The sequence below is a fragment of the Athene noctua genome, chromosome 3, assembly GCF_965140245.1.
Source record: "Athene noctua chromosome 3, bAthNoc1.hap1.1, whole genome shotgun sequence".
Taxonomy (NCBI): Eukaryota; Metazoa; Chordata; class Aves; order Strigiformes; family Strigidae; genus Athene; species Athene noctua.
The window spans coordinates 88,288,645-88,316,097 of record NC_134039.1 but is presented as its reverse complement, the minus strand read 5'-3'; the positions used below and the strand labels follow the sequence as shown (position 1 = coordinate 88,316,097).

Here is a 27,453-nt window from a genome sequence, read left to right as displayed (position 1 = left end):
ATTTTGCTGTGAGAAACCCAGTAAACATACTTTGATTAAACTCTTGAGAAGGTATAGAAAAGAATCTTCAAAGCTGATTGTATGAACTGCACGAAGTTATTTTTCTTTATTGCTCTCACTTCCCTCCCTTCCCCACTGGGGACAGTGGATCTGGGGAGATGGGGAGAGGAAACCTTCGCCAGTGCTGGTGTTTGGGACTCTCCTCTTCCTGGCACCTGGCGTTCAGGCTCAGTGGTTTGTTACTATTATTGTTGTTATTACCAGTTTGAGGCAGGTTGGGGAGCAGGGGGAAGCTGACCCAAGCGTGCCTCGGGCCTCGCACAGCGGTTTGGGGCGTCACGGTGCCTCTGAGCCTCCTGGCAGGGAGTTCACCCGCCCAACCCAGGCGCGTCGGCTCTTCCCGTTATAAACTGGGTTATGAACAAACACCCGAGTCACCACGCTGGGGTTTGGCGCGTCAGGTGCCGTCTGGGGAGCAACTCCTTGGGTCTCAGGCCAGGTCCCAGGTCTGTTCCCACCACCCCGTCCCCCCTGCGAGGCTGGGGGGTGAGGGGCTGCGTCCTGGCTGGGTGTTCTGCTCCCCACACCCTGTGCTGGGCTGGGGGCCCTGGCCGGGGACCACGTTCTCCATGGGGAAACCCGCCCCCCCCAAGCCTTGTTCCCAAACCTCTCGACTGCCTCTGTTAGGGGCCTGGGGACACAGGCAGCCCCTCCAGGCTGCTCCCCTGTCTGCTGGGAGCGTGTGGGGGCTTCCGTGAGTGCCCCACTGTGCACGGTCCCACTTGCTCTTTCCTTGCTGCCTCCTGCCCTGGTGCTCCCCATCCCCTCCCTGGCTGGAAACCCCCGTGCTGTGGCCAGCTGTGGTCCCTTCTGCCATTCCCCGGCACGAGGACAGGGCTCTGCTGGTCTCAGCTCCCAGCCCAGAGTGGGTCTTCTCCACCTCTCCACCTTGCTCCTGCGTGTTTTCCTGCCCCTGACTCTTGCATGGCTCTGGTTTTCATGACCCAGAATAAAAATGCCCTTGCACGGTTATTCCCTGGTTTTATTTTGCTGCATGTGCTTTCTGGGGGGCTGCGGATTGAGCTGGAGACTGCTCTGATGCCTGGGGGGTGCCCCCCTGTACAGGTGGGAGTGGACAGGGGGGCAGAGGGATGCCTCTAATTTCTGGCGTTGGGAAGCTGTTGGATGAGACACGTCTCGCGTCCCGCAGCAGATCCCCAGCCTGCCAGGAGCCCTTTCCAGCCCTCCCTGCCAGCTGCCATCGCTCAGGGGAGGAGTGTGGTCTCAGTCCTTCGTACGGCCGTGCCAGGCTGGCGGGGGCACGGTCCCATCTCTGTGACAGACGGGGGCTTGCACAGAGGATGGAGCGGGGCATGAAGGAAACATTCCTCGAGGTCCTTCTGAACAGAAGATGACTTAGTCTTCTTGAGGGTCACCTCATTTTTGGCTGAATGAATCCGCTGGAGGGGGTTGGCCCTCACGGTTAGACCCAGCGCTGAGCACCGTCTGTCCCGCAGGACAGCGCGGGCAGAGGGGGCTCCTTCTGCGTTTTTAAGATGTTTTAAATGGGCCTGGGATTGTTGCATGTTCTGGAGACTTGGATGCAGCTGCACAAATGCAGTTTGGCTTTGTTGGGGAGCCGGGGCCTCGGAAGCGTCCTGCTCCCAGCGGAGAGTTACGGTGGATGCGGAGCTTCCAGCCCTAGTGGGAAGTTCACAGAATCACAGAATCATCGAGGTTGGAAAAGACCTTGAAGATCACGTGGTCCAACCGTAAAGTTCTTGTCTTTCACTTGTCTCCCTCAGAGCAGCAGAGGGTTTCCCCAAGGCTTTGGAAGCACGGTGCTCCCCAGGGAGAGAACTAGAAGCTGGTCAGGCGTTGAGGCTGCGGTCGCTCGCTCGCCTCTCCCAGGAAAGGCCAGTTTGAGAACAGCAGTAAGAGGATCCTGGAGGGCTTGGGCGCTGGGCCGGGTTCTGCTGCCGCTGCAGACTCAGCCATCCTTTGCCCACATCGCTGCCCCACATATGCGGTGGCCTCAGTGTTCTGTCTGCTGCACCCCCAGTATGTTGTGGTGCCTTTGCTGTCCCCCCGACTGTGCCAAATGCCGATTTCATGTTGGACTTTCTGTGCAAAGGAGTGAACCCATAGCACCCTCCCACATCAGACTGCCTCTGCTGGTTTCTCCTTTGCTTTGGGATCTGTTTCACAGATTTGCCCCAGCCCACGTCCCATGGGAGGTGGGCGTCTCTCCTGCCCTTTTTGCCTTCTGGCTGTGGCACAGGCAATCTTCTCTTCCACACTTCTGCCACATGCAACAGATTTCATCTCCTTTGCTGTCTCCACCTCACTGCATATCACAGCCAAAATATGGTTGGCTCTCTCTGAATAGATCTAATTTCTGTCCAGAAAGACCCAGGCTTGGCTGTGTCTGCATGGCAGAGCTTCCAGACTGGCTGGACATAGGTCTGTGCTTTGGAAGAGCTCTGGAGCACCTGAGGAGAGCAGTCCTGTGCTGCTGACAGGAGCAGTAGCTGTATTCCTCCGATTGCCTTCCTGGGAAGCTGCCTGGACACCTGCTCGCCAGGGTTCTCTGTGAAAGCCAGGCCCTCCCAGGCATGTATGGTCATTTCTAGCTCTAACCTCTGTGTAGAAACATCTGATCTTGCTCCAGTTGCCTTCCTGGCTGCACAGTGGCCCGCAGAGGGGACCCAGGGCAGTCCAGGGGCCAGGAGCTGAGCACTGGTGCTGGAGCAAGTGAGGTGTCCATCATCTGTACCTGCACTCTCAGGCTCCCGAGGGCTTTGCTGCATCCCCTGAGCTCCACTCTGCGTGCCCAGGTAGCCACGCTGGGTCCTTGCCTGCAGGTGCCTGGCTCAGGACACATCGGAGCGTCTTTGGACACCTGAGAGCCTGGGGAACACACATCAGCTGAAAGCGTGCTCCTGTGATAGTGCAGGAAAGCGGGGGTTTTCACTCATTTCGGGGACTCCTCTGACTCCCTTGCCCCTAAATCCCACTTTGGGAGATGAAAGAGGCTGTTGGGATCCCGCCTCACATGTGGTTACTGTGTGCTGGGGCCAAATTAAAATTACATAGATTGTACTGGTGCGTCCTGTCTTTCAAGAGATTGCCTTTGCAGCTGTAATACCATCCTCTTATTATGCTTCTGGGGTTAAATCTCTGGAAACTTTGGCTTTGCAACTTGATATGTGACCTGGATACCTTCTTGTTTGCTCCTGTAAACGCGGTGTTACGTTGTGCTTCAGGGACTATTGTACTTGACGTTTTGATGAATGATTAGCGAGTAGCAGAGCAGTCCTTGGCTCTGCCTTCCCCCGCCACTCTGCTCTTCTCTGATGTGAATCTGAGAGAGAGGTTGTATTTTTCTTTGTTTTTAAGGTGGATGCTATAATTTTGGTGTTGGGAGGGAGCACTTTGAATATATAAGGTGATGACTGCTCTTGCGGAGAGTGTAGAAGTGGGTGACCAGGTGATTTATTTGACAGGCTAAATTAAAGCACTTGCCCTGACCTGTGTCAAGAATTATAAAGTACCTTCCCTTCTTCCAGTGAGTCCTTGAGCAGCCTGTTTGTGTCTCAGTGCCCAGCAGCCGGTGCTGGCTGTGAACGTCTGGCATGGACGGTGCCGATGGCCCCCTCCGAGCCCGACCCTGACCTGTTCGTCCCCTCCCTGCTGTGGTCTGTGCTGGTCGCCGTGGGGGGAGCAGGGGCTGGGGCAGCCTCACCTCTGCTTTGTGTTACTCTGAGGAGTAGAGTAGGAGCAGAGGAGATCCAGCGCAGGCCGGGAGGATCTCCTGCCTGCTGTGCTGCTTTCTTCTCTTGCAAGAGAAATCTCTTTTCCTTTCCTTGTTTTTATCTTTTTTCATTTTCTTTTGTCAGCTTGGTGAGAGCAGCTCATCAATAGAGTTATTTTACAGCAAGGTTGCATATGAGCTGTTCAACATACAGCTATGGGTTTTTTTCCCAAGTAATTAATATTAAGAAACTAATAATTAATTTATAAAATTCACTGAAGCAAGCCCAGACCAACTCCTGCTATCTAAAGTTTTCATCGTTGCAGTCTTGTTTTTCTTTCTCTCTTGGTTTGGTGTCAAGGCCGGTGGCGCTGAGCCCGCTCGCGCAGGGGAGAGCCGTGAACCGTCGGGCACCTCCGCGGGGCTCCGGTGGCAGTTCGGGTGCTCTGAGGGGCCCTTTTGCCTCCCAGCAGTAGTGGGTGTGCTCGGGGGGAGTGCAGCGTGGGCTCTGCCTGGGCAGTGGGGGCGAGCGCGGTGTCACCGGTCACTGCTGGGCTGATTGCGGCTCCTGCCTTCTCCCAGCACAGGGGGAAGAACGATCCAGGCAGATTTTTCTAGATCTTGATTTTTTTCTGACTGAATATTTCCTGTTTGCCAAACTCCTCACACAGTGTGGATCCAAACTTGGCTTTTCTCCAGCTGTGCTGCTGCCTGCGGCGGGGCCGCTGAGCACCTCCCCTTGCACGGCCGGCGCAGGTGGCCTCCTGGGGCCCCGGCACGCAGCTCCCGTGGGCTCACGGCCGCCCTCGGGTTACTGCCCCGTGATCGCTTGGTTTCACCTGCGGTGTTGGGCCCTGGGCGCGCACCAGAGATGGACTCGCTTGCCCGGGATGTGTCTTGGTCTCCATCTGGAAAGGTGCTCGGGCACTGACTGATGTGCTTTTTATCACCAGGAAGACTTTGGCACTTTTAGTAAAAGTAATTCTATACATTTTCCAAGAATCATGCTTACAGTTACTGACTTGGCTTGGTTTGAAAACACCTCTTTGAGACTAGCAAGAAGCTTCCTTGTGTTTCCAATGACTATTTCCAGTTTTTAATAATTTTTACATCTGCCAGTTACCATGACACGGATCCATTTAATATTTGCTTCTCTGATTTTTTAAAGTGGTTGTCTGTGAGAAGTGATGCAGTACAGAATTAAATGTCTGCTGGAGATCTGTCATATGTCCAGGTGACACGTGAACTCAGCTTGACAGCCCTTGTCAACCAAACGCGTGCAGTGTTGCCTGTGAGGGGGTTGTAGCTACCCCTGCCCGTGGCCTTGCCTGCAGCCCGTTGCGTTGGCAGGATGGGCTGCGGGTCGGCGTCCTGCAAACTCCCCGGCACCGATTCCACAGCATGTTTTACCCTCGGGACTGCATCACACCCAGGGCCCGGCTTTGCTGCTTTCCGCCCGACACCCCTCCCTGCCTGTGGCCTCCGGGTGACCGTTTTGTCCCGTTTTTCCTGTTGGGGTGGCCTGGCCGTGGCACGCTGGCAGCACCTGAGTGCTGTGCAGGCAGCTGGGCTGAGCCACCGTGGGGAGCGCGGACGCTGCCGGCAGAAATTCCCCCACCACGTGGTTGAAACTCATCAGAGAACAAATGCATCGCATTGCTATGGCAACGGGAAGAGTTACAGGAGCCTGAAATTCTTGTACTTTGAACCTAAAATATTCCTCGGAAAAATATTCCAAGGGCGGCTGCGCAGCACAGCTGGGAAGCACCTTCAAGGTGTTTGGTCAAGGATGACACAGGCCCGAGGCCTCAGCGCCAGGCAGCGTCCTGCCCGCAGCCCTGCCCGCAGCCCCGGCTCCTGCAGCCCCTCGGCGGCGGCCGCTGGAGCACGTCTGGGGCTCCCGCGCCTTTGTGGCGGTTGCTGTGTCAGGGGTGGCCTCGGGAGGGTGAAGCCAGGGAGTCTCGAATGCAACGGGGCAAGAGGTCGCGCTGCTCTGAGCAGCCTTGGAGCAGGAGCCCTCGCTGCGCTTCCCCTCTCCCTCTGCTTTTGCCGCCGTGTTTGCACCGGAAGTGGGCGGGATGTTGTCGATACCAAGTTCCACATCGGACGTTGCCACGTTTCAGACACGTTGAGGTTCAGGATGGAAATGGATTCATTAAACAAAATTTAGGAACATAACATCTTTCCTGACCCGAGGGCTGCGGTGCTGAGGCTCGGCAGCGGAGCCCTCTTCCCCTGCAGCCACGCTGGGTTCCACACTCCCTCCCTCTGCAGAGCTGCAGGCAGAGGCAGGAGTTCGCATCTTCAGGCGGCTTCCTGAGGTCCGTTTCTCCGCACCCTCGCGAGGGTTGGGCAGAGGCTCGGGCAGGGCAGGGAGCAGCTGGTCTTTAATTCTCTGCATTGTGTTTCCTGGGCTTGCACTTGGCGCATGCCTGAAGCTGTCGCTTTGGGCCTTCCGTGCCTCCCAAACAGAGGTGGAAGCAGTGGCCGGGGTCCCTGCCCGTGTCATTGTCCCACGTGCGTGTCGCTGCCTCTGAGCCGGGGCAGTGGCCGGAGATGGGCTGGCAGGGGTCCCGCTGGTGGCCCTGCCATGGGGTCCCTGGGTGCCCTCCCCCTGTGGCACCGCTCCGCGATGGCTCCTGAGATGCCACCTCCGGACCCTCGGGATCCTCGCCTGCCCGCCGGCTGCCGGGCGCTGTCCCCGGGCTCAGCCGGGGCGGGGGAGCGGGGTGCTCGTGCTCTGCCCCGGCCGTTGCTGCGCTCCGGGCCCAACTCCGCCTGCCCCAGCCCTCCAGCGCTGCCGCCATCTTCCAGCCCGAGCGTGGCCGGGCGACGCTGTAGCTAACGCGGCTCTCCCCGCTCTTTTGCAGTGCCTTTCAGAGAAACCCCCAGCTACACGAAGCGCAGACGGATCCTCGGCGCCGGCGGGCTCTCGTCCCCGCGCGTGCTGCAGCGCTCGGCCAGCGACAACAACCTGAAGGCGGAGAGCCGGGCGTCCTACTCGCCGGTGCCCTCGCTGCGCAGCCTGCCCCCCCAGCTGCTGGCACAGATGCAGGAGGCGGGGGCCGGGGCGGGGGACGGCAGCCTGGCCAGCTCCCGCAGCGCCCACAGCCGCTCCCCGTCCCTGCAGCGGGTGCAGGAGGAGAAGGAGGCCGACCTGCCCACGCTGCGGAGGAGCAGCCGTGCCAAGGCCAGGTAAGGGGCCGGGGAGAGGTGGAGGGGGGCTGCCCTGTGCCGTGGCCGGCGCACGCCTCGGCACCCGCCGAGCCCCCGACCTGCACGGGGACGGGCACCCGCGGGACCCCGGGGGGGCAGCGGGGAGCCTGGCGGAGCCCGTGTGCCGCGAGGAGCGGGGCTGGCCGGGGCCCGCAGCGAGTCCTGAGGAGTTTTTTCCTCGATCTTCTCTCTGGCCCTTGGTCTGATCTTGCGTCTCAGGAAAACGGTGAGTACCTCAGTGCCGCGTTGCGCTCGTCGTTGCTATGACAATGAATGCATCTTGAAAACTAATACTTGGAGGTGGCACATTGCAGAGAAGCCAACACCTGATGCGTCCCAGCCGACCTGCGGTGGCTGTGGGTGTTCTGCCTGCGGCCCTGCCGGTGGCATTGCTCTGCTGAGCCCCGCTGGCCCGGGGGTGGCCTTCCTCGTGCGGTGGGTGGTTTGGGTGGCCTGTAGGCGTGGGAGCGATGTGGACCTCATGTTCTCTTGCTGCTCCCCGTCACTGGCCACGTGCAACGCGACCGTCGGTTCTGACACTGCTGGTGCTTGCCTTGGCTGGCAGCCAGGCGTGGGCCCCCGTTCTGATCCAGGATGGCTGCTGCTGCCCTCAGACAGCAGAGCAGCTGCTGGAGAGTTTCTATGGCCAAGGGTCCCTTTGGCGACCACTGGAGTCAGGCTTTGGTTTTGGAAGTCATAGAATCACAGACTGGTTTGGGTTGGAAGGGACTTTACAGACCTTTCAGTGCCACCCTCTGCCCCGGGCAGGGCCACCTTCCACCAGCCCAGGTTGCCCAAAGCCCCGTCCAACCTGGCCTTGAACCCTTCCAGGGAGGGGGCAGCCTGTGCCAGGGCCTCACTCCCCTCACAGGGAACAATTTCTTCCTTACATCTAACCTAAATCTGCCCTTTGTTAGTTTAAAACCATTATGCCTTGTCCTATCCCTTCAGTCCCCAATCAAGAGTCCCTCCCCCCTTTCCCGCAGCCCCTTTCAGCCCTGGGGGGCCGCTCTAAGGTCTCCCCGGAGCCTTCTCTCCTCCAGCTGAACCCCCCAACTCTCCCAGCCTGTCTTCACAGGGGGGCTCCAGCCCCCCGAGCATCTCCGTGGCCTCCTCTGGCCCCGCTCCAGCAGGTCCGTGTCCCTCTGGATGGATCCTTCCCTCCAGTGTGTTGTTGGTAAAGGTGCTGAGGGTGCCTCCATCCCACTGTCCCTGTCCCCAGCAAAGACGTTAAACAGCCCCGACCCCGCTTGTCACTGCTCTGCACTTGGACGCGGAGCCGCTGACCCCAACTCTTGGAGTGCGACCGTCCAGCCAGTTCCTGATCCCCCGAGTGCTCCATCCATCACACCCACGTCTCTCCAACTTGGAGACAAGGTCATCGTGCAGGGCAGTGTCAGATCTTTGCACAAGCCCAGGCAGATGACGTCAGTGGCTCTTCCCTCACCCACCGGCGCTGTGACCCCGCTGTAGAAGCCCCCAAATCCGTCAGGCAGGATTTGCCCTCGGTGAAGCCGTGTTGGCTGTCACCAGTCACCTCCCTATTTTCCATGTGCCCCAGCGGAGTGGCCAGGAGGATCCACCCCATGATCTTGCCGGGCACAGAGGCAAAGAAGTTGTTGAGTACCTCAGCCCTCCCCATATCCTGGGTGACCAGATCTCCCGTTTCCTTCCGGAGAGGCTCCTCTCTTAGAGGAGAGGCGAGACCGGCCGCAGCCATGGCTGATGTAGAGCAGCATCTGCTCAGAAAGGGCTAAAGAGGAATTCTGATACTGTGAGGTGAGAGCAGGAGTTTGAGGAGTGGGTACGAGGTCTGGGTTCGCTGATGACGGGGAAATGGGACTGGAGCGTGGAAGGACCTGTCTGCAGAGGGCAGCTGTTTCCGTTACCGCCCTGGCAGAAACAGCTCTGAGGCCCTGTGAGGCAATCTAAAGAATCTGGGCAAAAAGAAACGTGTCAGTGAATAAAAATTAATTAAAATCAGTGTAAGATAGCTACTAGAGAGGAAAAAATTGAACTAGTCAAGTACCTGCTAGGATTCTTAATTAATAGTTTAACGCAAGAAAAGTTGTAGGATGTTTTCTGAAGAGCTCAGTGGAGGCCTCTGCTCAGTGTGAGCTTCTGTACAAAATGTGGTGATATTAGATGGACCAGCTTGTGATGGGTGATAATATGGAAAATGGTCTAATGCCGTGGTCGAAATCCGTGATTACGCCTCTGGGAGGAGCACGCCAGGCTGGGCAGCACCAGCCAGCAAGAGCCCTGTGAGCTAAAGGGCTGCGGCGATGCGGTGGAAATGATCAGCAATGAGAAAAAAAATATCTCTGATTTGAAGAGAGGTTTAGAAGAGCAGGATTGTTACCTTAGAAACGAGATGAATAGGAGGAAATATGTTAAAAATATTGAAAAATACTGAGTGGCTTATCAGAGGGAAATAGGGAACCTCTGCCTGTTCACGGCACAAGCAGGACGGAGTGTGCCATGAAATTAATGGCAGGGACTCTCACCACCAGTGTGAAACGGGGTTTTTTCTCCACCCTGCAGTTAGCTCAGGAACGCTCTGCCTGGGGAACTCGCTGGAGCCAGAAGCACAGTTTGATTACAAAGGCATTAGGAGGTTGGTGCGGGTAAAAAAAATCCCGTGGGCTCTTACCATCAGTAAGGTTTCGGAAGCATTCTCACCGTCAGCCCGAGCGCCTGGGCAGGGAGCTGAGACCCCTGCGGCCCCCGCCGAGCCAGTGTGCCCCGGTGTGCCGGGGTGTGCAGCGCTGGGCTGGAGGGGAGGGAGGGAGGGAGGGGAGGCCGCTGCTCTCCGGCGGGCAGAGGGAGGCACCTGCCCCTTCGTCCTGCTGCCCGGCCCTGCCGGAGTGAGCGTCTGCCCCGTCACCTCCTGCTTGTGCCAACTTTTAAAGGATTGCTGGAGGTGGTTAATTATTCCTAGGCATATGCATTTTGTAAAATGCATATAAAAGTGCCTTTTACTCTGTTCTTTTCAGACCCTTGCGTATCTCTGCAGGGACAGGAGGATTATGAAACTCCTTACACTGAGTCTGGGGCGAGTGGAGGTCGTTGTGTTGGGTGGCCGGTCCGCGCTGGCAAGTTCAGAGCTGGGGGACTGGATGGAGCTGGGCGCTCCTGCCACCCCCAGCCCCGGGGGGCCTGCGCCGGCCCCTGGCTCTGCCAGCCCCTCCCCGCGCTGCTGCTCCCCGGGTCCCAGGGGCTGATGTTCCCCCGCATCGCCCAGACGCCTGCACGCTCCGTGCTGTTGGCACGAGGCTGTGAGCTCACCAGTGCTGACAGCAGCCAATTACTAGGGGTCTGTTGTTTGACCCAGTGCTTCTTCCACTTGGTGTTTGGCCTTATCGCTCTCCGGGGGGGTTCCCAGTGTGTTTGTGTTGGTTTGACAGAGCTGTTATTTACTGCGGGGCCGGGGAGGAGTGGCGCAGTGATCCCCATCTCAGATGAGTACTCTGTTCCCAGGCATGTTTTATTTTAAAACAAGAAAGCCTTCGCTTTGTGGTAAGTGACAGGGCGTCCATAAACACGCAGAGTCCTCTCATAGTTCCTTGAAATGTCTTGAAGAAAAATTGATTCTGGGTCAGATTTTTATTAGAGTAAATATCAAGAAAATTTAGCGTCTGCAATGTTGACCCAAAATTCTTTATTCTGAGGGCGAAAACTCCCAGCAAAATTCTGATTGTTTTGCAAATATATTCAGGATGGCACAGAGAATGTCAGTGAAGACTCGTTCAGCATTAGCATCTCATCTTTTCCAGAACCGATGTGCAGAAACCCCTCACACGCTGCCCGGCGCTGGGCTGTGCTGGCGCTGGGCTGGGCTGTACTGGGCTGGTACTGGACTGGGCTGGGCTGGCACTGGGCTGTGCTGTGCTGGGCTGTGCTGTGCTGGCGCTGGGCTGTGTTGGTCTGTGCTGGCGCTGGGCTGTGCTGGCGCTGGGCTGTGCTGGCGCTGTGCTGGGCTGGTACTGGGCTGGGGCTGGGCTGGGCTGGCCTGGCCTGGCCTGGCACTGGGCTGGCACGGGGCTGGGCTGGTCTGTGCTGGCGCTGGTCTGTGCTGGCGCTGGTCTGTGCTGGCGCTGGTCTGTGCTGGCGCTGGGCTGTGCTGGCGCTGGTCTGTGCTGGCGCTGGGCTGGGCTGGGCTGTGCTGGTCTGTGCTGACGCTGGGCTGTGCTGGGCTGTGCTGGCGCTGGGCTGTGCTGTGCTGGGCTGGCGCTGGGCTGTGCTGGCAGCGGGAGCGTGTTGTGCTGCGTTGCCGGGGGCTCTGGTGGCCGGGTCCTCCCGGGGCTGCGTGAGGCGGCGCGGGTCTGACCCTGGGGCAGGGGCACAGCAGCCCTGCGGCGAGGGACGGACCGTGGCCGGGGGCTGCTCGGGAGGGCTGTGGGGACCCCGGAGCAGAGGACCCGGGGGTGCTGCAGTTAACCCACGCAGCCAGGCTCGGGGGAGCCTCGCACAGCGCGTCCCCAAACACCTTCTGGTGGTCGGCTGCCGCCGAGCTCATAACCCGCTCCTGGGAGCGAGCCCTGGGGCGGCTGGTGCCGCTGCGGTTGGGTCTGAACCCCCCCGTTGTGTTGTGGATCGCCGGGGGTCCGGGGGGGACCGGTGGGAAGGGTGTGACCCACAGACCTGTGGCTGTGCAAAACCTCTTGCTCTCGGCAGACCCCCGTGACGGACGTGCCCTGACAGTTTCCTCGCTCCTGCTCCTCTCTGCCCTCACCACTAGGAAGTTTTCTAATGTCTGATCGGAGTAGTTCTTCCTCTCGTTCGTTACGCCACGGTTACTCTGCACAGGTCAGGTGAAGAGCTCGCTCGCTTCCCCCTCTAAGCAGCCTTGCTCCCGCTGAGGACCGTTGGTGTGTGTTCCTCGGCGCCGTCTCCCCCGTCGGCCGCCAGCCCCCGCCGCCTTGCCCTGCCCAGGGCTCCCGTGGCCCCGCGCAGGCGGGTGCGGAGCAGCGGGGAGGGCGGCAGCAGCCCGGCCCGCCGGCTCTCCAGGCCGGGGTCCCGGTAACTCCTCGCAGCGCGTTCAGCGCAGCGGTGTGATGTGTGACTCACATCCAGCCTCTGAGAGCCTCCACGTGTTTTCCCCCTCAAAACCCACCACATAACTAGCGTTTCCCTCTCTGAATTGGTGCAGTCGATGATTCCTGTTCAGATTTAGTGCCTTCAGTTTGTCAGGTTCCACTCAAACCCCCGCCCTGTGCTTCGGAGTATTTGGCAGCCCCTTTGTACTGCCTGCAGCCTTGGCAAGGATCCCCCCGGTCCATCGTCCCTCCTGGCACGGGGCGGCCCCTGGCGCAGCCCCTGGGTCCCTCACCCCAGGCAGCTTTTGGGGGGGTGGGGGGTGGTTCTCTCGGGGGGTCTCGGGGCAGCAGTGAGGAGCCCGGGGAAGGCGGCGGTGTGTGGCTGCTGCTCGGCGGCTCCTCGCACCGCCTGTCCTTGACAAATCCCTCCTGACTGGTACTGCATTGCTTCCTTCTAGGCAAGTACAAATGCCTTGGCTTGTTATTTGTTCCAGTGGTTTTTTCCAAGAAATGACAGTATTTCTGTAGCTTTTCCCCCCTTTTGGACCATTTGCTGTTTTCCACTCTCTTGGACGCGCTCTGTGTAACGTGAGCCATCAGAGATGACCTTACGTGTTCTTAGATTGCTTTAATCTGTTCTTAAACTTCCTTCCAGATGTGTAGTCAGGCACATACAAATATTCTTAATTAATTCCTGCTTCTGGTTTCCAGGTGGGATCTTAACTCTGCCTCTGAAATCTCACAGTTAATCCCCGATTTAAAGACCAGTATTAAGCACACCGCTCTTTTTCGTTCCATCCATTGAAAGCTTTCTCTCTCTGCAGTTTGCCAAAGCAGCATCAGCGATTACCAGCAATTCCTGGGATCTTTTTCTTGCTGTCAGTGTATTTAGAGAATAAATACCTGCTTCTCTCCGTGGTGGCATTTCCTCTCGTGCTTCTGCTGGCTTGTGCGTTCCTTTTACGCCTGCCCGCAGCAATCGTTCCTGTTTTCCCCGTTATGTTGTGTGTTTGAAGTCAACACCTGTCTTATGATTCAGCTGCTTTCTTACTTCACTGCTTGTGCGTCCTCCATGTTGGGAGAGGTCAGAAGTCCGTTTTCCTTTGCCTTTCCCACCATGGGATCATGTAATAGTTCAGGTTAAAAGGCACGTCTGGGGCCCATCTGACCCACCCTGGGCTGCCCTCTCATGGAGCCTTGTCCCCAGGGTTCAAGAACGTGTAGAGGTTGGTCTCAAAATGTGTTGCTTATATTTTGCTGGTCTTTCCAGCTTTATTCCTTAGAAGTTCCAAACACCGTTTCATGATCGTTCCTGCCAGCATCATCCCTGCCTTCACATTTTCAGCCACTTGGAATCAAAGTGCTAAAAGAGCTTCTGTGGCTGTTTTCTGCACCTTCTCTATAAAAATAAATTGTCATGAATATAGTCCAAGAGTTTGCTGTGCAGTCAGTGTCCTGACCCTTCCCCAGGAGATCTCTGGATAAAAGCAATCTCTTATTACCCCTGAGGCCCATAAGCTGGCATCGGAGGGGCGCAGCGTAGGACACGGGATCAGGAGGGATGTCTGCTGAGCCCGAGGCCTTGCCTGGTGCCTGCCCCTGCCCAGTGCCTGAAGAGCAGGACACGTGCTGAGGGAACCAGGGATTATCCTCCCACTCTCTGAAATTCCTCCTCCCTTGGTCCCACCCGTGAGCATCTCTGCAGAAGGGAATGAGAATTGCTGCTGCGTGACTGGCTGGCGGAGTCCTGCTCAGACAGATACTCTCCCTAAAAACTGTGCTGAGCTTGGGGCTCTTCAGCAGCAAGTAAATACAGAGAGCATCCTTTCCTAGCACCTCCCCTGAAGATTCTTGGCACTTTGCCACCCTGAACAAACATCCTTCTTCTGAAATTGCTAAAACTGCACTTATTGCATCCTCTGGAACCTGGGGACTTTATTTCTAATATTCTTGACCTCTCCTTGGGGGGTTTAATAAAATAAATGTCTCGTCCCAATATCTTTTTTTCATATTATTACTTTTAACAATGTTAGCTGAATCACTATTCCCAAGTCCTTTTATTTCTCAACAATGTGAATGAGATCTTTGCCCCAATTCTAAGTCACTGGTTTATTTATTTATTTATTAAAAGCCTTAGATTATTTGTTTTCCCTTCCTGGCTTTTGAAGGGGTTGGATCCATTTGATTTGTTCTACCTGCATCAGGGAGTTGTGAAGAAATTGCCACAATTTGTTTCATTCTCTCCTCTGTGCCTCGGTTTTCAGCCCGGCATCAGTCGTTGATTTGAGTCCCCTCAGCGTCTCAGCTGCAGCCTCGGTCCCCCTGCAGCAGCTTCTCAAAAATAAATCCCTGCGTGGGGCGGGGGGGAACCCGGGGGTGGGAGGTGCACGGGCCACCCGCTGCCCTGGGTGCTCCCGGGGTCACCCGCTGCGCAGCTGGTGGCACGGAGCTGTGTCCAGCACGCGGGGATGAGGTTCTGTTGTGGGGTGGGATGGTGAGGAGCGTAGGTAGGGGATCTCTTGGTGCCAGTGTGACGCCGTAGTCCAAGACAACTCCACCAGTAGCGATGGGTCGGATGGGTGGGGCCCTGTGGAGAAACGCGGGGTGAGGAGACCCGTCCCCGGCTGTCAGGCACGGAACGGGGGGTCTGCAAAGGGGCTGCGGGCTCGCAGAGTGGTTGGTGTTGGAAAGGACATCTGAGGTCATCCGGCGCAGCCCTCCCTTCTAAAAGAGAAAAGTGGGCTCTAGAAACTTGTCAGTCGGGCTCAGGACCTCCCCGCTGGTCCTGGGGGATGCTCTGGGGCACAGGGGGTGCCCGGCGGGCTCCTCAAGCCCAGAGCTTGCCCGGCAGTCCCAGGGTGTCTGTCCTGCCAGCCTGTCTGTCCCCTGCCCTCGCCCCGCGCTCCTGGCCCGTGCAGGGTGGCTGCTCCCCGCACGGCCCCGCCGCACACCCCGAGCCAGCTCCAACCCGCTGCCGGAGAGGAGAGAAACCTGCTCCTGCAGAACGGCTTCTCGGGACAGAGCCTTGCCTTAAACCCGCGAGGGACTGCCTGTACCGCCAAACCTCTCTGAGACGTGCTGCTCCCCGCCACGCACACCAGAACGCGCCTGAAGTAACTAGGACAAACGCCTTTTAAGTTTTGATAAACCAAAAGGGAATATGAGCAATATTCAAGTGAGATTACCGCCCTGCCAGGCGTGTTTGTCTCTGTAATAGCTTCTTCTCTTTGCCTCGAAGTTCCCATAAGAATATACACTGTCAACGTGGGATACCAGCGAAGCTTCAGGAATATTTATTTTAGTTGGGCAAAATTAAAACGGCACTAGATCAGGCGAGAGGAGGTGCCCAGCAGAGCACTCCCCTCCGCTGGGGTGCAGATGCCTGCCCTGCCCCCGGGGTGGAGGGGCCCCCCTCCTGACCACAGTCCCGGCTTTCGGCCGGGCTGTTCTCACCAAGTACATGCGGAGATCTGCAGCGGTTCGGGGAGTGTGCGATGCACGCGGCTCTTAGGATAAATATAACTCGCCACCCCAATAAAGAGCAGAGCTTTCTGACAGGCTCTCACCTATTCTGTGGGTTAAAACATGGAATTTTGTGTCTTGAGAACTGTACTGCAGGATTTCTGAGGTGTGGCAGTTTGCAGGACCCTGCTGGAGAGCTGTTTTGTTCTGGGTGAACTGGAGCGCCCGGCGGTGGAGGAAGGTCCTGGTGTGATGGTGGAGTGAGGAGACGCACGGGCTGTCGATAAACCTCACCTGACATGTGGAGGAGGAGATGCGATCCGGGGTGGTTGGAGCAGCATTTGGGGAGGTTTGGCAGAGGCTGAGGAGTTGAAGCTTGAACGGCTGCCGTGATCCAGAGCCGCCCTGGGGACAAACCCCAAAGCCCAGGGAGTAGGAATGGGAGAGCTGCCAGAGGCCAGTGGTGGGGAAGAGCTTGACGGTGAGAGCCCCGTGGTCGTGGGTCCCGGCCCCGGAGCTCTGGGGTGGCTGGAGCTCCATCGCAGTCCCCAGGCTCCCCAGAGGAGAGGCTGCGCTGCCCTGATCGTGCTGGCGCTGCCCCTGCCCAGAAATCACCACCTTGCAGAAAATGTGGAGTAGGGAATGACAAGTTTTACTGGGCTCAGCATCTGGAGGAAGGAGACACACTAGAAACACTTGCTGTGCCAACTTCATGAAGGGGAGTTTTAGAAAGATAAGTGGCAGAAATTCATCAGAAAGGCCTGAAAAAATCCAAAGCAGTAAAAACATCCATCAGGGCGATAGGGGAAGCATGGGAGCATCCAGGCAGAGCCGCATGGGGCAGGACCTCTGGAAGAGGAGAGGATCAGTAAGGCGGCAGAGCTGGCCTAGGAGACAAGCCAGGAGCAAAGGGACCAGTGGGAGGCTGGGTTTGGGGGGATGCCCCGACCACGAGAGCAAAGTGGAGCTTCCAGAGGAGGAACCTGTGGGGACACTGCTGGTGTCTGACATCCTTGGCCAAGGGGAGTCCCAGTGCTAGAAGCAGGGTAGAGTGTCCCGGAGGAGAATTCCTTCCCTGTGCCCTGCCCTGAGCTGGCAGCTCAGGCCGGGGTTTGGGAAGGGAAGCCGTGGCACCCCGGGCAGAGAACGGTGCTGGCGGGGTTACACAACGCGTTTGTTTGGCAGGTGGTGGCTGCGTGAGGGGAGAAGGGCTTAATGTGGTGGGATTCTTGGCAGGGGTTCCAGTTTCACCAGTCTGAAACATAAAACCTTTACATCATAAACGTGATGTACAAATAACACATCAGATTGTGGGGTTTTTCTCCCATGCAGCATTTTGGTCTTTCTGATAGTACAGGGCTGGGAGCAGCGGGATGAAGGATGGAGATGGAGGAGCAAAGGCCAAACGGGAGATGTGGGGGGGAGACAGAGCAAAGCAGAGCGGCCACTGACCGGAGCCAACGCTCGAGGCTTTGGAGCTTCCCCTCGTGTGAGGTTAATGTGGAAACTGGGCACTTACAGGTGTGATGCAGAGCAGTGCCACGAACCTCATCTGAGAGAAAATAAATTATCCACGTTGGACGTGACTGCTGCAGTGATGGCAGTCCAGCAAAACCTGACTCTGTTGTTTAAGTCGGGCTGACAGCCTTTCGGGGCGCTGTGCCAGCCCTACCTTCACCCCAGCTGGGGGCTGCTCTTGGCATTGCCCCTGACTCCTGCCCTGCGTGGGCTGGGTGGGAGGCAGAACCGCTGCCCCCAGGGTGGGCAGGCAGCCAGAGCAGGCAGCAGCTCCCACCTCTTCCAGAATCCTAATTCAGGACAGCCCAGGGCTCGGGGGCCGCTGCAAACCCTCCAGAGCCAGGCTTTGTGCCTCCCTCACTGCGCGTCTCCGCATTGCTGGTCCCCGGCTTAGTTATTTTGTACTAGAGGAAACTGCGAGACTTCAAAGGCCGATGGAGTTTGTTGATAAATACAGGCGACACGTACTGCAAGGAGGAAGTTCAGACAGCTTCTACATTTTGCTGGATTTTAAATTAACTGCAGTCCCACAGGCTTCCTTGTCAGCACCGCCATGAAAAATCTCTGCTTTTTTGTGAGGACTCACTCATTAAAATACAGAACCAAACATCAGGGTGTATAAAACCAGATGGAAGATGATGTCAGTAACGTGACGACGCTGTCCTGTCGCTCATCGGGTGCCGGTGCCTGGCTGGAGGGGGCAGCCCCGTCACTCCGCAGGGCAGCGGGCTCCGGCTGCCCTGGGGGGGAGCAGCGACGGGCTGGGGGCGGCGGGGTTTGTCCAGAGGAGGGGAAGTGTCGGTGAAACCGGGAGGTGACATGTAAAGCTGCCAGAAGGAAACACGGTTTCCTTCGCACCCGCTGCCCCACGCAACTCCCGTGGCGTCATTTCTCAGTTTGCTTCTCGTGCTCTATCCTTGCTGTGATTCACTGCTCGTGGCTGTCTCCTGACCGTCAGCGTGCTGGCGAGGAGGAGGTTTTCTCAGGACCAGTTTGTCTCCACAGGCCTCTCCGGGGTGTCCAGAGCCCCTTGGCAGTGGGTACCCAGTGGGTCGGAGTGGAGGTGGCCACACGCTGCCTGTGCCAGCCCAGGGGCTGGTGAGTCCCGCGGGTGTGGTGGCCGTGCCGGAGGGCTGCCAGCATCCTTCCCGGTGCCCCGCTCCTGGTCCATTGCTGTGATGTTGCTCTCCCAGACAAGTTCTTCAACCCACAGAATATTTCTGCTTGGGGCTCTTTCTTTCCTTTTTTCTTTTTTTTTTAAGGGCTGTCTGCCTGCAGCTGTGGGGTGTCAGTGTGTTTCTTTGTCCCCCACTTGCTGTTTCCGTCTCCCATTCACAGCCCAGCCCAGCCCCTGCTGCTCTCCCTGTGCCCTCGGGGTCCACCTGGGTGTTCCTCTGTCCCCGGGTGGGTTCGGGTTCGGGGATGTCTTCAGAAGACCCAGGGTGAGTTTTGGCACCAATATATGTTCGTGGCAGGGTGTGAGCAGCTGTGTGGCTCCCGGCAGCGTGCGGGAGCGAGGGCAGGGCCTGGCGTGGGGACCAGCGTTGGGAGGCTCTGGGGTGGGAGCAGCAGCTCCTCCTGGGTCGGGGCGGCAGCGCGGAGCGGTGCGAGCAGCAGGCGGTGCTGCCCGAGCCTGGCTCTGCCGGGGGGGGACCCGTTCCAGCAGACAGACGGGCCGCAGGGTGATGTGGTGCCCTGGTGTGTGCTGGGCTGGTTCCAGTGATACGTTTTCTGGACAGTGATCTGTCACAACTCTCAACCTGTGGCTATCCCCATGGCCTCTGTGCATCCAGCTGCTTTCCCCAAGTGTGTTTGTACAACAATTTTTTCCTCCTTGCCCGTGTTGTCATCCAGCTGCGATCTCCAAGTGCTTCTCCGTGGGGAGTGCGTCAGCCCTCCCGACTTCAGCCTGTGAGTTACAGGGGGCAGCAGAATCGCTGTTGGTGCTGTCCCTCGGCCCTGCTGCGGTAACTCCTCTCCTCCACCCCCAGCCCCCCCGCCTGGCTCTGCGCATTTGCCGGCTGTTGCCCACCCCCTTTGCCCTCTGCCGTTTTGGGATGGTGTTTCTCGGTGCTTCACCTGCAGCCGCCGCCCGACGTGCTTGGGGGAGCCGGGCAGGAGCTGGGAGGTCGCTGCAGCCCCCGGGTGGGCTCTGCCGGAGGCTGAAGAGGCCCTTTGGCGCGGTAGGAGCAGCCCTGTGAGCAGCAGCGAGGACATCCCGGTGCCTTCGCGTCCGTCAGCCTGGCCTGAGTGCCGTGAGCGTCGCGGGCAGCCGGCCTTGGGCAGGTCTGGGGAGGGGGAGGCAGGAATGAGTGCTGCGAGTTAGTGAGGCCTGGAGGGGCTCTCTGGGGTGCAGAGATGTTGGAGACAATGGGGATAAACCGGGAGGGTGTGATCTAATGCAGGCGTTTGTTTGGAGGAGCCATGAAGCTGGTAGTCTGTTCTGAGCAGGGTGGGGGCACCCCTCGTGACGATGCCCTCCCTGTAGTGCTTCACCCCCGTCTCTCACTGCGTCGCTGTTTCTGTGAACGTGAGCAGATCCACATTTATTTATCGGTCATGGAGGAGCAGGCAGGCAGAGGGGCAGGGGGGCAGCACTGGCGGCTCTGCTCGGGGGGCTCCAGGGCCAGCTGCCCTGGCGAGGCACGAGGCCACTGGGGCGCGGGGAGTCGCTACGTGATTGCGGTTTTGCCAGTCCAGAATATTTAAAACTGACATTGGCTGCAGGGCTGACTCACAGCGAAAAGAAGCAGGGGCCGAGCAACGGAATGCGGAACTGTAAAGAAGTCACAGCTGCCCGTCTGTTAGAGGCCTGGGGAGCTCCCTGCCTGTGCCCGGAGCCCGGGGGGACGCGGAGGAGTGACGCCTCTGGCCACGGCCCCGGGATCTGCTGCTCGCGGGAGTTACGGCAGGGCCGGTTCACCTCAGAAAACTGCCTGTGTGTGGGCAGGTTATTCCCGCCGTGCTACTACGGGTTTTTATACCTCCTGCCTCCTGCGTTACCCCGGCCGCCCAGCGGTGACGGTGCAGGCCAGACTGCAGTCCTGGGTCCAGGGTCCATCTCCGGGGTTATGCTGTTGTTTTGCCCCGCTGTCTCGGTTCCGCAGGGTGGTGCCTGGCAGAGGTGGTGGTTCCTGCTCCGTGGCTGTGTGGGTGCAGGGCTGGGCTGGCAGTGCTGCTGGGCACCCGGCCCGTTTCTGGGAGAGCACCCGTCCCCTCTGACGGGGGACAGCGCCGAGTCCCAGCGCTCAGCGCAGCAGCGTCCAGCCCTGGTGTCTGCTGGCACAGCCCGGTCCAAGCGTGGCCGGCTGCGGGGGGGTGAGTTAGGCTCCGGCAGGCAGAGATGGGCCCAGCACACTTGAGCTCAGCTCAGTGGCCTGCCCCACAGCTCACAGTGCCTGCCTGCCTGCCGGCACGCTGCTGGTGCTTTGCTGCGGCAGGCGCTGCAGGAGCGACTCTCACCTTCAGCACAACCGAGGCCTCAGCGCAGGAAGCCGGTGCCGGGCGTTCTCCCGAGCCGGGAGGGGCTGGTAAACCCCAACGCCACAGCCCCGGCAAGAGCTGCCCGCGCCCCCGCGCTGGGGGGGGCACGAGGGCAGGGCGAGCGGAGGGAGCCGTGCTCGTGGCACCCTGCTCAGCGGGGATTCTGGCTCCAGGACAGCTTTTAGTTTTATTTAAAGATGGCCAGCTTTGAAATAACACTGAATCGGGAAGGCCAGTCCCCAATCCCAGATTTTACCTGGTTCTCCCAAACAAGAGTCCTAATGCGAGGCCAAAACGCCGAAGCGGCTCCTCCTCTGTAGCTCACTTTGACATTGCAGCTCTTGTCTCCCTGCCTCGAGGGTGGCCCCGGTTTGGCAGGAGTTTGGCCCTGCCTGGGCCAGCGCCAGCTCTCAGCAGGCTCGTTAAGCCGCAGCTCCGGGGCAGAAGGCTGCAGGTCCCCCTGCGCTCCCCGCCCGCCCTCCGTCCCCGCGCGCCGCTGCCTCCCTGGGAGATGCAGCCAGGAGTGGTGAAGAGGCGCCCCAGTTACACGCCTGGGCTTCGGCCCAAAATGTCGGATATTTTAAGAATTTTATGTCTCGGTTTAATGTTTATGTGGCTCATAACCAGCGTGCAGAAGTCTCCTGTAAGGCTGCCAAAGGCTCTCTGCCCCCCCCGAGCCTTCGGTGCGAGCCGTACGGAGTGACCCTGTGCTGGAGCCGAGAGCGTGTCGGCGTTGCCATTTCCATGATGCCCTATTTATTACACAGTTTTCTAAGGCTCCCTAGCTATGGTGGCTGCACCCCAAATAAGACCACGCTTTATGGCTTGGCATGAAATTGCTAATACTGCCTAGAATTCGGCATTGCTGACACTGGGTAGCGATCTCAGCTGTTGTAAAGCAGTGTTGTTTCCCATTTATGGAGCTATCACTTTACGGTGGGTAGAAGTCTCGCCAGTGGCATTTATTGAGCTAGACTGCTCGTAGTGAAGAGCTTTTTTAGCTGTTTTTTATCTTTCTGTTCAAATATCTTCCAATCTGAAATTTCCCAGGCTTTTCATTGCTTCTGGCTCAGTTTCAGTTAAAATGGACCAGAGTTTTTTAAATGAGGCAAGGTGAAGGAAAAATGGTTGCAATACATTCTTTGTGTAGACATGATGCTTTAAAAAACCCCCAGTGTGGTAGAAAGCGAGTATTTCACACGGGTGTTAGCAGTGAGGCAAACAGGTGACGGTTAGTGCTTCAGAGGAAATGGAATTCTGATTTTGCATGGTAGTATAGGTGAGAAAAATCAGTTTTTGTAGTTGTATATTTATTTATAAACGGCAGCCCACTAAATCACGGTCCCATAAATGCTGTTGTGGTCTAGGTCGTGTCTCTGCAGGGAGCTTTACCTGGGCTTCGCCTCCCCTCTCCTGCAGTCGCTCGCTGACCCTTGCCCTGACAGAACTATGTGGACGCTGAAGAGAGCGAGCAGGTTAGAAAGCCCAGGGCAGGCCCGGGCCTCGCGGTTGTGCCACGGGACGGTGATGGACACTCGTGCCTTGGACCACACTAAGCCCTTGAGCTGGCGGTGATGCCTCTTGCTCAGGATCCTGAAATGGGCCCGAAAGCTCCCAGCCCGTGCCAAGCCCTGCAGTGGGGCAGAGCGGGGAGCCCTTTCCTGCAGCGCTTCGCTCGCGTTTCTCGTGGCACGGGGGCCCTGTTGAGGTGAGGACGGTGCCAGGTGAGCAGCCGGGCAGAGGGTTTGGTGAGCCGCGGCGGGTCCCTCGGTGTCCCTTGGTCAGGGTGCCCCTGCCCTCCCCGGGAGCCAGCCCTGGCGAGGCACCACGTGGCTGCGGCGCAGGCGGTGGGGGGTACCCGCGGTCAGCACGGCTGTCCCCCCGCGCCAGGGCTCGCCTGGGGTGGACCCAGTGCTGGGCGGGGGGAGAGGGGGCTGCAGGGCGTGAGGCTGGTGCCTTCAGAGGTGCCGGGGCAGGTTTTGTAGAAGTTGCCAGTTTCAGCTTGAGAAGTTCCCATTGAGGACGCTGCTGTTGTCTGTACGTTGGTGCTTGGCACGGTGGTGAGGGCGAGCGCTCTGCACGAACCCAGCGTGGGGCTGGGCCTGGGGCTTGCACGTGGCAGAGGAACCCGAGGGTGCGATGGTTGCTGGCGCCGGCCTCCATGCCGCAGAGCTCAGGAGAGCTTCGGCCGGCTCCCGGGTGAGCTCGGGTGGCTGTGGGCAGCGTTGCCTTTGAACTGCGTTTTGCCCAGAAGCGTGATCAGACATTTGTGCTTAATAGAGGACTCTTGTGTCCTCCTCCATGCCTCCTTCTGCATGGTCTGTCAGACCTCTAATTCCAGGATCACTGGAGCAAAACAGTTCATCTTCAGTCTGGAATCCCCAGCCCCGTGCCAGTTTTCTGTGCAAAGCCTTTCCTCAGGAACACAGCAGCTGCAGGGGTGTCTGCCCTCCTTATCACAAGCTGCTGTCACGTTCTCAGATTCTGTTTGCGTTTCCCATAATTGTAAAATTACCCCTCGTACCTGTTTGGAATATATTTTTTGCATCATTTGTGCCTGTGGACACTTTTGGGGCCCAGTCTAACTGGTTTAGTGCTGTGGGTGTTACTGAAGCAGACTGTTGCCCATATCAGTTTTCCCCTCCGTCGAATAGGCACAGCTGTACTTGCCACTCTCGGAGCAATAGAGTATCCTTCCCTGACTTGAAAACTTCATTAAAAATACGTGCTACCGGTCCGCTGGTGTCAGTCTGAGGTGCAGATCGCCCAGGGCCTGGGCTGAGCACACACACGCTGGCGTTTCCCTGCGCTTCCTCAGGGTTGATGTCCATAGTCTCATGTCCATCAGCTCGTACACCTTGGCATTACATTCTCATCAAAACTCAAAGCAAGCATGAATTTAAGTTCTAGACTATCTATATACCACTCTCACCACAGAGCACTCACCTCTTTTGTCTGTGTTCTCTTTTCCTGAGTGCCTGAAGAGCTTTTCCCCATTTGCTTTCATTTCCTTTGCAAAGTTTTCCTCAGACTGGCTGCTGCAGTTACACAATCCTTGTCTTTTTGCTGCCTTCTCACAGAGGATTCTCTCTGGAATTTTAGCTGCTTACTTCTGAGCCTTCCCACTCCCAACTTATTGCCTCTGTTGAGAGAAAGAGACTTCAGCTCCCCTCCCAGGAGTGAATTTTGCGCGTGGGCGCACTGGGTCACTTGGGGCCTGAGGCTGGAGCCATCCAGCGAGAAGGGAGCTGCAGACGAGTATGGCTGCCGCTTTAGGAAGGGATTTGCTCTGCCCTCTTTAGGCACAGACCAACTTCTCTCTGCGTGAAGTTAGGAAGAAGGTTCCCTGGTGGGCGATTCACCTGCTGGTTTGGGTTTTTTCCTGGAAGAGGCTGGTACTGGTTGCTGCCGGGATTCGAAGGACTGCTGAGCCAGCGGGGCTGGGAGACGGCGCTTCTGTCTTTGTACAACTGTGGGCTGTGAAAACACTTTACACACAGAAGGATCCCTTGAGTCTTGTGCTGAGAACAAGGATGGCTCTGAACTTCTCCTTAACGAGAAAGAAGGCTCTAGGTTAAAATGTGGTGACACATCAGGCTTGATGCCTGGCTCACCAGAGGATCCCCTGAGCTTGCAGAGCTCAGCACTGGCAGCACCAGGCTTAGGAGAAGACTCCTCTGGCCGCGCAGTTCAGACTGAAGAGCTGTCAGCATTCACAGCAAAGCCCGGCACCAACCCTCCTGAGAGTGACCTGGGCCTGCGACGGCCAAGTGTGCTTTGGAAGGGAGCAGCCAGCATGAGCAGCCTGGTCCCTGCCCGGGTGCGCTGCCTGCGTTTTCAAGAGGGATTTGGAGGCGCCTTGGAAGGGAGAGGCAAGAAGTGCTGCTGTCAGCCCAGCTGCGGGGCAGGGGGCTGGCACGGGGAGGACGGGGTGCCCTGCTCTAGCCAGGGAGCATCATTCTGAAGGCATCTTCTGTGGTCTCTGGTAAGGGAAGGTGGATTAGGTGACTGCAGTGATCTTACCTGAAATTTTAGGAGCCATTTTAGCCTTCATTTCAGCGTAGGCTCTCTGCTTCCTCTGGCGTGGGAAGGTACCAGTGCCCTGGAAACTCCTGTTACTGAAACAGGCGTGTGAAGTTCTCAGCACGAGCTGGAGCTTTTCCTTGCCCCACGTGCTGCCATCGCGTCTCCATTCTCTGCTCAGTTTTACCAAGCTTCTCTCAGCTGCAGCCTTTGCTCGTTCTCTGCGGTGTCCTGACAGATGTCTTCATCCTGTGCCTGAGCCTTTGGGGGCAGGAGGGACAGATCCAGCCCGCCGGTACTGAGAAGTGACAGGGCACGGGGGACTTTAAAGGTGAAATTGCAGAATTTCTGGCTGAGTGTGAAATCTTCTGTTGCAAACTGGCACTGTGCCAGAGGACTGGGGGTGCCAGCGGGATCCCCGTCCACCCAAAAGGGCTGCAGAGCTGTTGAAATCCGTTGTATATGGTGGTGTCTGCGGTCAGTAAAGGATTTGGTCACTGAGCACGTGAAGAAGGACATTCCTGGGAAGGAATCGGTGCGGGTTTGTGAAGGGAGACTTGCCTTGCTGACCTGAGAGAGGAGCTGTACAAGGTGTCAGCAAACCTCTGGGTGGAGGAGATCCGGTGAACAAAATATATTAGGATTTTCAGAAAAGCTTTAGATAAGTTTTCATTTCAAGGCTATTGATGAAACTAAAAATTGAAAGACTTATTCATGGCTTGAGAGCTCGTTAAAGGGAGGAAGCAAAGAGTGGAAGTTAAATGTCGCTTTTCAGGATGGCAGAGAGGCAGCAGTGGGTACCTGGGGATGGTGCTGGGACCTGTTTCTTTCTCTCGTTTCATCAGTGAGCTGGAGAAGGGAGCGTGCCTGAAACCTCCAGGTCTCTGGGTGATATAAAGTTTTCTGAGTAGCCACACGGTGCGTCAGTGCTGGTGAGCTCCAGCACTCCCAGAGCGAGAGGGCAGGAGGGGGCAGGCGGGTCCCCGTGCAGATCCCTCAGAGTGACGCTTCTCGGGAGGGGCCGTGGGAGCCCGCTGCGCGGTGCTGAGCACGGGCCCGGCTGCAGCTCCCGAGAGCTCCCGGACCGGGTACTGCCGGCTCCCGGCGTCCCGGGCTCTGTGCACAGCGGCAGCCAAACCGCCAACAAGATCTACGGGGGAAGAGGCGGAGAGCGAGGCGGGCAGTGCCGCGGGGCCGCGCCGATCCTGCCCGCGCCGCCTGAGCGCGGCCGCGGGGCCGGTCCGGCCCCTCCAGGGGAAGCGGCGGAACTGGAGAAGGGCCAGAGAAGGGCAACTGCAACGGTCAGGGGAGGGAGCCACCGCCCTGCGGAGGCAGAGCGAGGAGCTGGGACTGGGGAGCGCTGGGCGCGCTGCCCAGGGAAGGGGCCGAGTCACCGTCCCCGGCGGCGCTCGAAAGACGGGCAGCTGTGGGCGCAGGGACGTGGCTCCGTGCTGGACCCGGCAGGGCCGGGTCTACGGTCGGACTCGATGATCTTCAGGGTCTCGTCCAACCCAGGGGTTGGATGATTGATTCCGCGGCTGCGGCTGGGAGAAGAGGAGGCTGAGGCAGGAACGTGGCCCGGGCTGCAGAAGCGCTCGAGGCGGGAAGCAGCCGAGGCAGAAGCGCTGCTCAGCAAACCCGGCGGCGCGCGGGGAGGGAGAGGGCTCTCGGCGAGACCGGCGGCAGCTCAGGCTGGACCAGCCCCGCGCGAGCCGTGGCTGTGCGGCTGGGCAGGGGCTCCTGGGGCCGGCGGCCGGGGGAGGCCGGGGGTGGGCAGCGCTGGCGCACGCCGGAGGGGTCGGATGAACTCCCGGAGAGCAGGTGCCGGCACAGCCACGAGCGGGGCGGAGCGGGGCCGCGGCGGCTCTCGACCCCCGGGCGGTGACGGTGGGTGCTGGGGGGCGCCGGGGCAGGGACCACCCGAAACGGCCGGGCACGTGTGATCCCCCTAAGGAACAGCATCTGGTAATGCTGCTGCCAGAGGCGGGGAGCTGGGCTAAGGGACCGTCAGCCGGGGCCCCGGGGATGTTTCATGTGTTCTGTTGGTTAATTAGCTCAGAGAGAGACTGTTACTGTTGTTGTGTTGTGTTTCACTGACCCGAATGAGGGGGGTTTCGGTTCCCACCTGCGATGTTGACACTGATGGAAAGCTTTTGCCTGCCAGTGTCTGCTGGAAGCTGCCCGCAGCACGCCAGTCTGACTGCCCTGGGTTAGGAGCTGTTTAGCTGGGGGATATTTCCACCCCCAGGCCTCTTCCTCAGTGTTAGGGCTGCCACAGCTTCGCTCCAGGGTTGCTGTAGTTTCTGCCTGCGGGAGCCCTGCCCGGGGCAGCGTGTCCGTCCACACTCAATGTCCCCATCCACACTCAGTGTGCCCATCCACACTCAGTGTCCCCATCCACACTCAGTGTGTCCATCCACACCCAATGTCCCCATCCACAATCAGTGTCCCCATCCACACCCAGTGTCCCCATCCACACTCAGCGTGCCCATCCACACTCAGTGTGCCCATCCACACTCAGTGTGCCCATCCACACTCAATGTGTCCATCCACACTCAATGTGTCCATCCACACTCAATGTCCCCATCCACACTCAGCGTGTCCATCCACACTCAGTGTCCCCATCCACACTCAGCGTGCCCATCCACACTCAATGTCCCCATCCACACTCAGTGTGTCCATCCACACCCAAGGTCCCCATCCACAATCAGTGTCCCCATCCACACCCAGTGTCCCCATCCACACTCAGCATGCCCATCCACACTCAGTGTGCCCATCCACACTCAATGTCCCCATCCACACTCAATGTGTCCATCCACACACAGTGTGTCCATCCACACTCAGCGTGTCCATCCGCACTCAATGTCCCCATCCACACTCAGTGTGTCCATCTACACTCAATGTCCCCATCCACACTCAATGTCCCCATCCACACTCAGTGTGTCCATCTACACTCAA

General features: G+C 58.3%; 1 protein-coding gene across 11 annotated transcripts in view; it reads left to right on the top strand.

The window, feature by feature from the left end:
• SHANK3 (SH3 and multiple ankyrin repeat domains 3) overlaps positions 1–27,453 on the top strand; it is a 351,907-nt gene that overhangs the window by 123,420 nt on the left and 201,034 nt on the right. For all 11 annotated transcript variants that reach the window (XM_074903628.1, XM_074903636.1, XM_074903627.1 and 8 more), the window contains one exon: positions 6,625–6,949. In XM_074903628.1, coding sequence (XP_074759729.1) covers positions 6,625–6,949 — 325 coding nt within the window. The remainder of the gene's footprint in view (positions 1–6,624; positions 6,950–27,453) is intronic.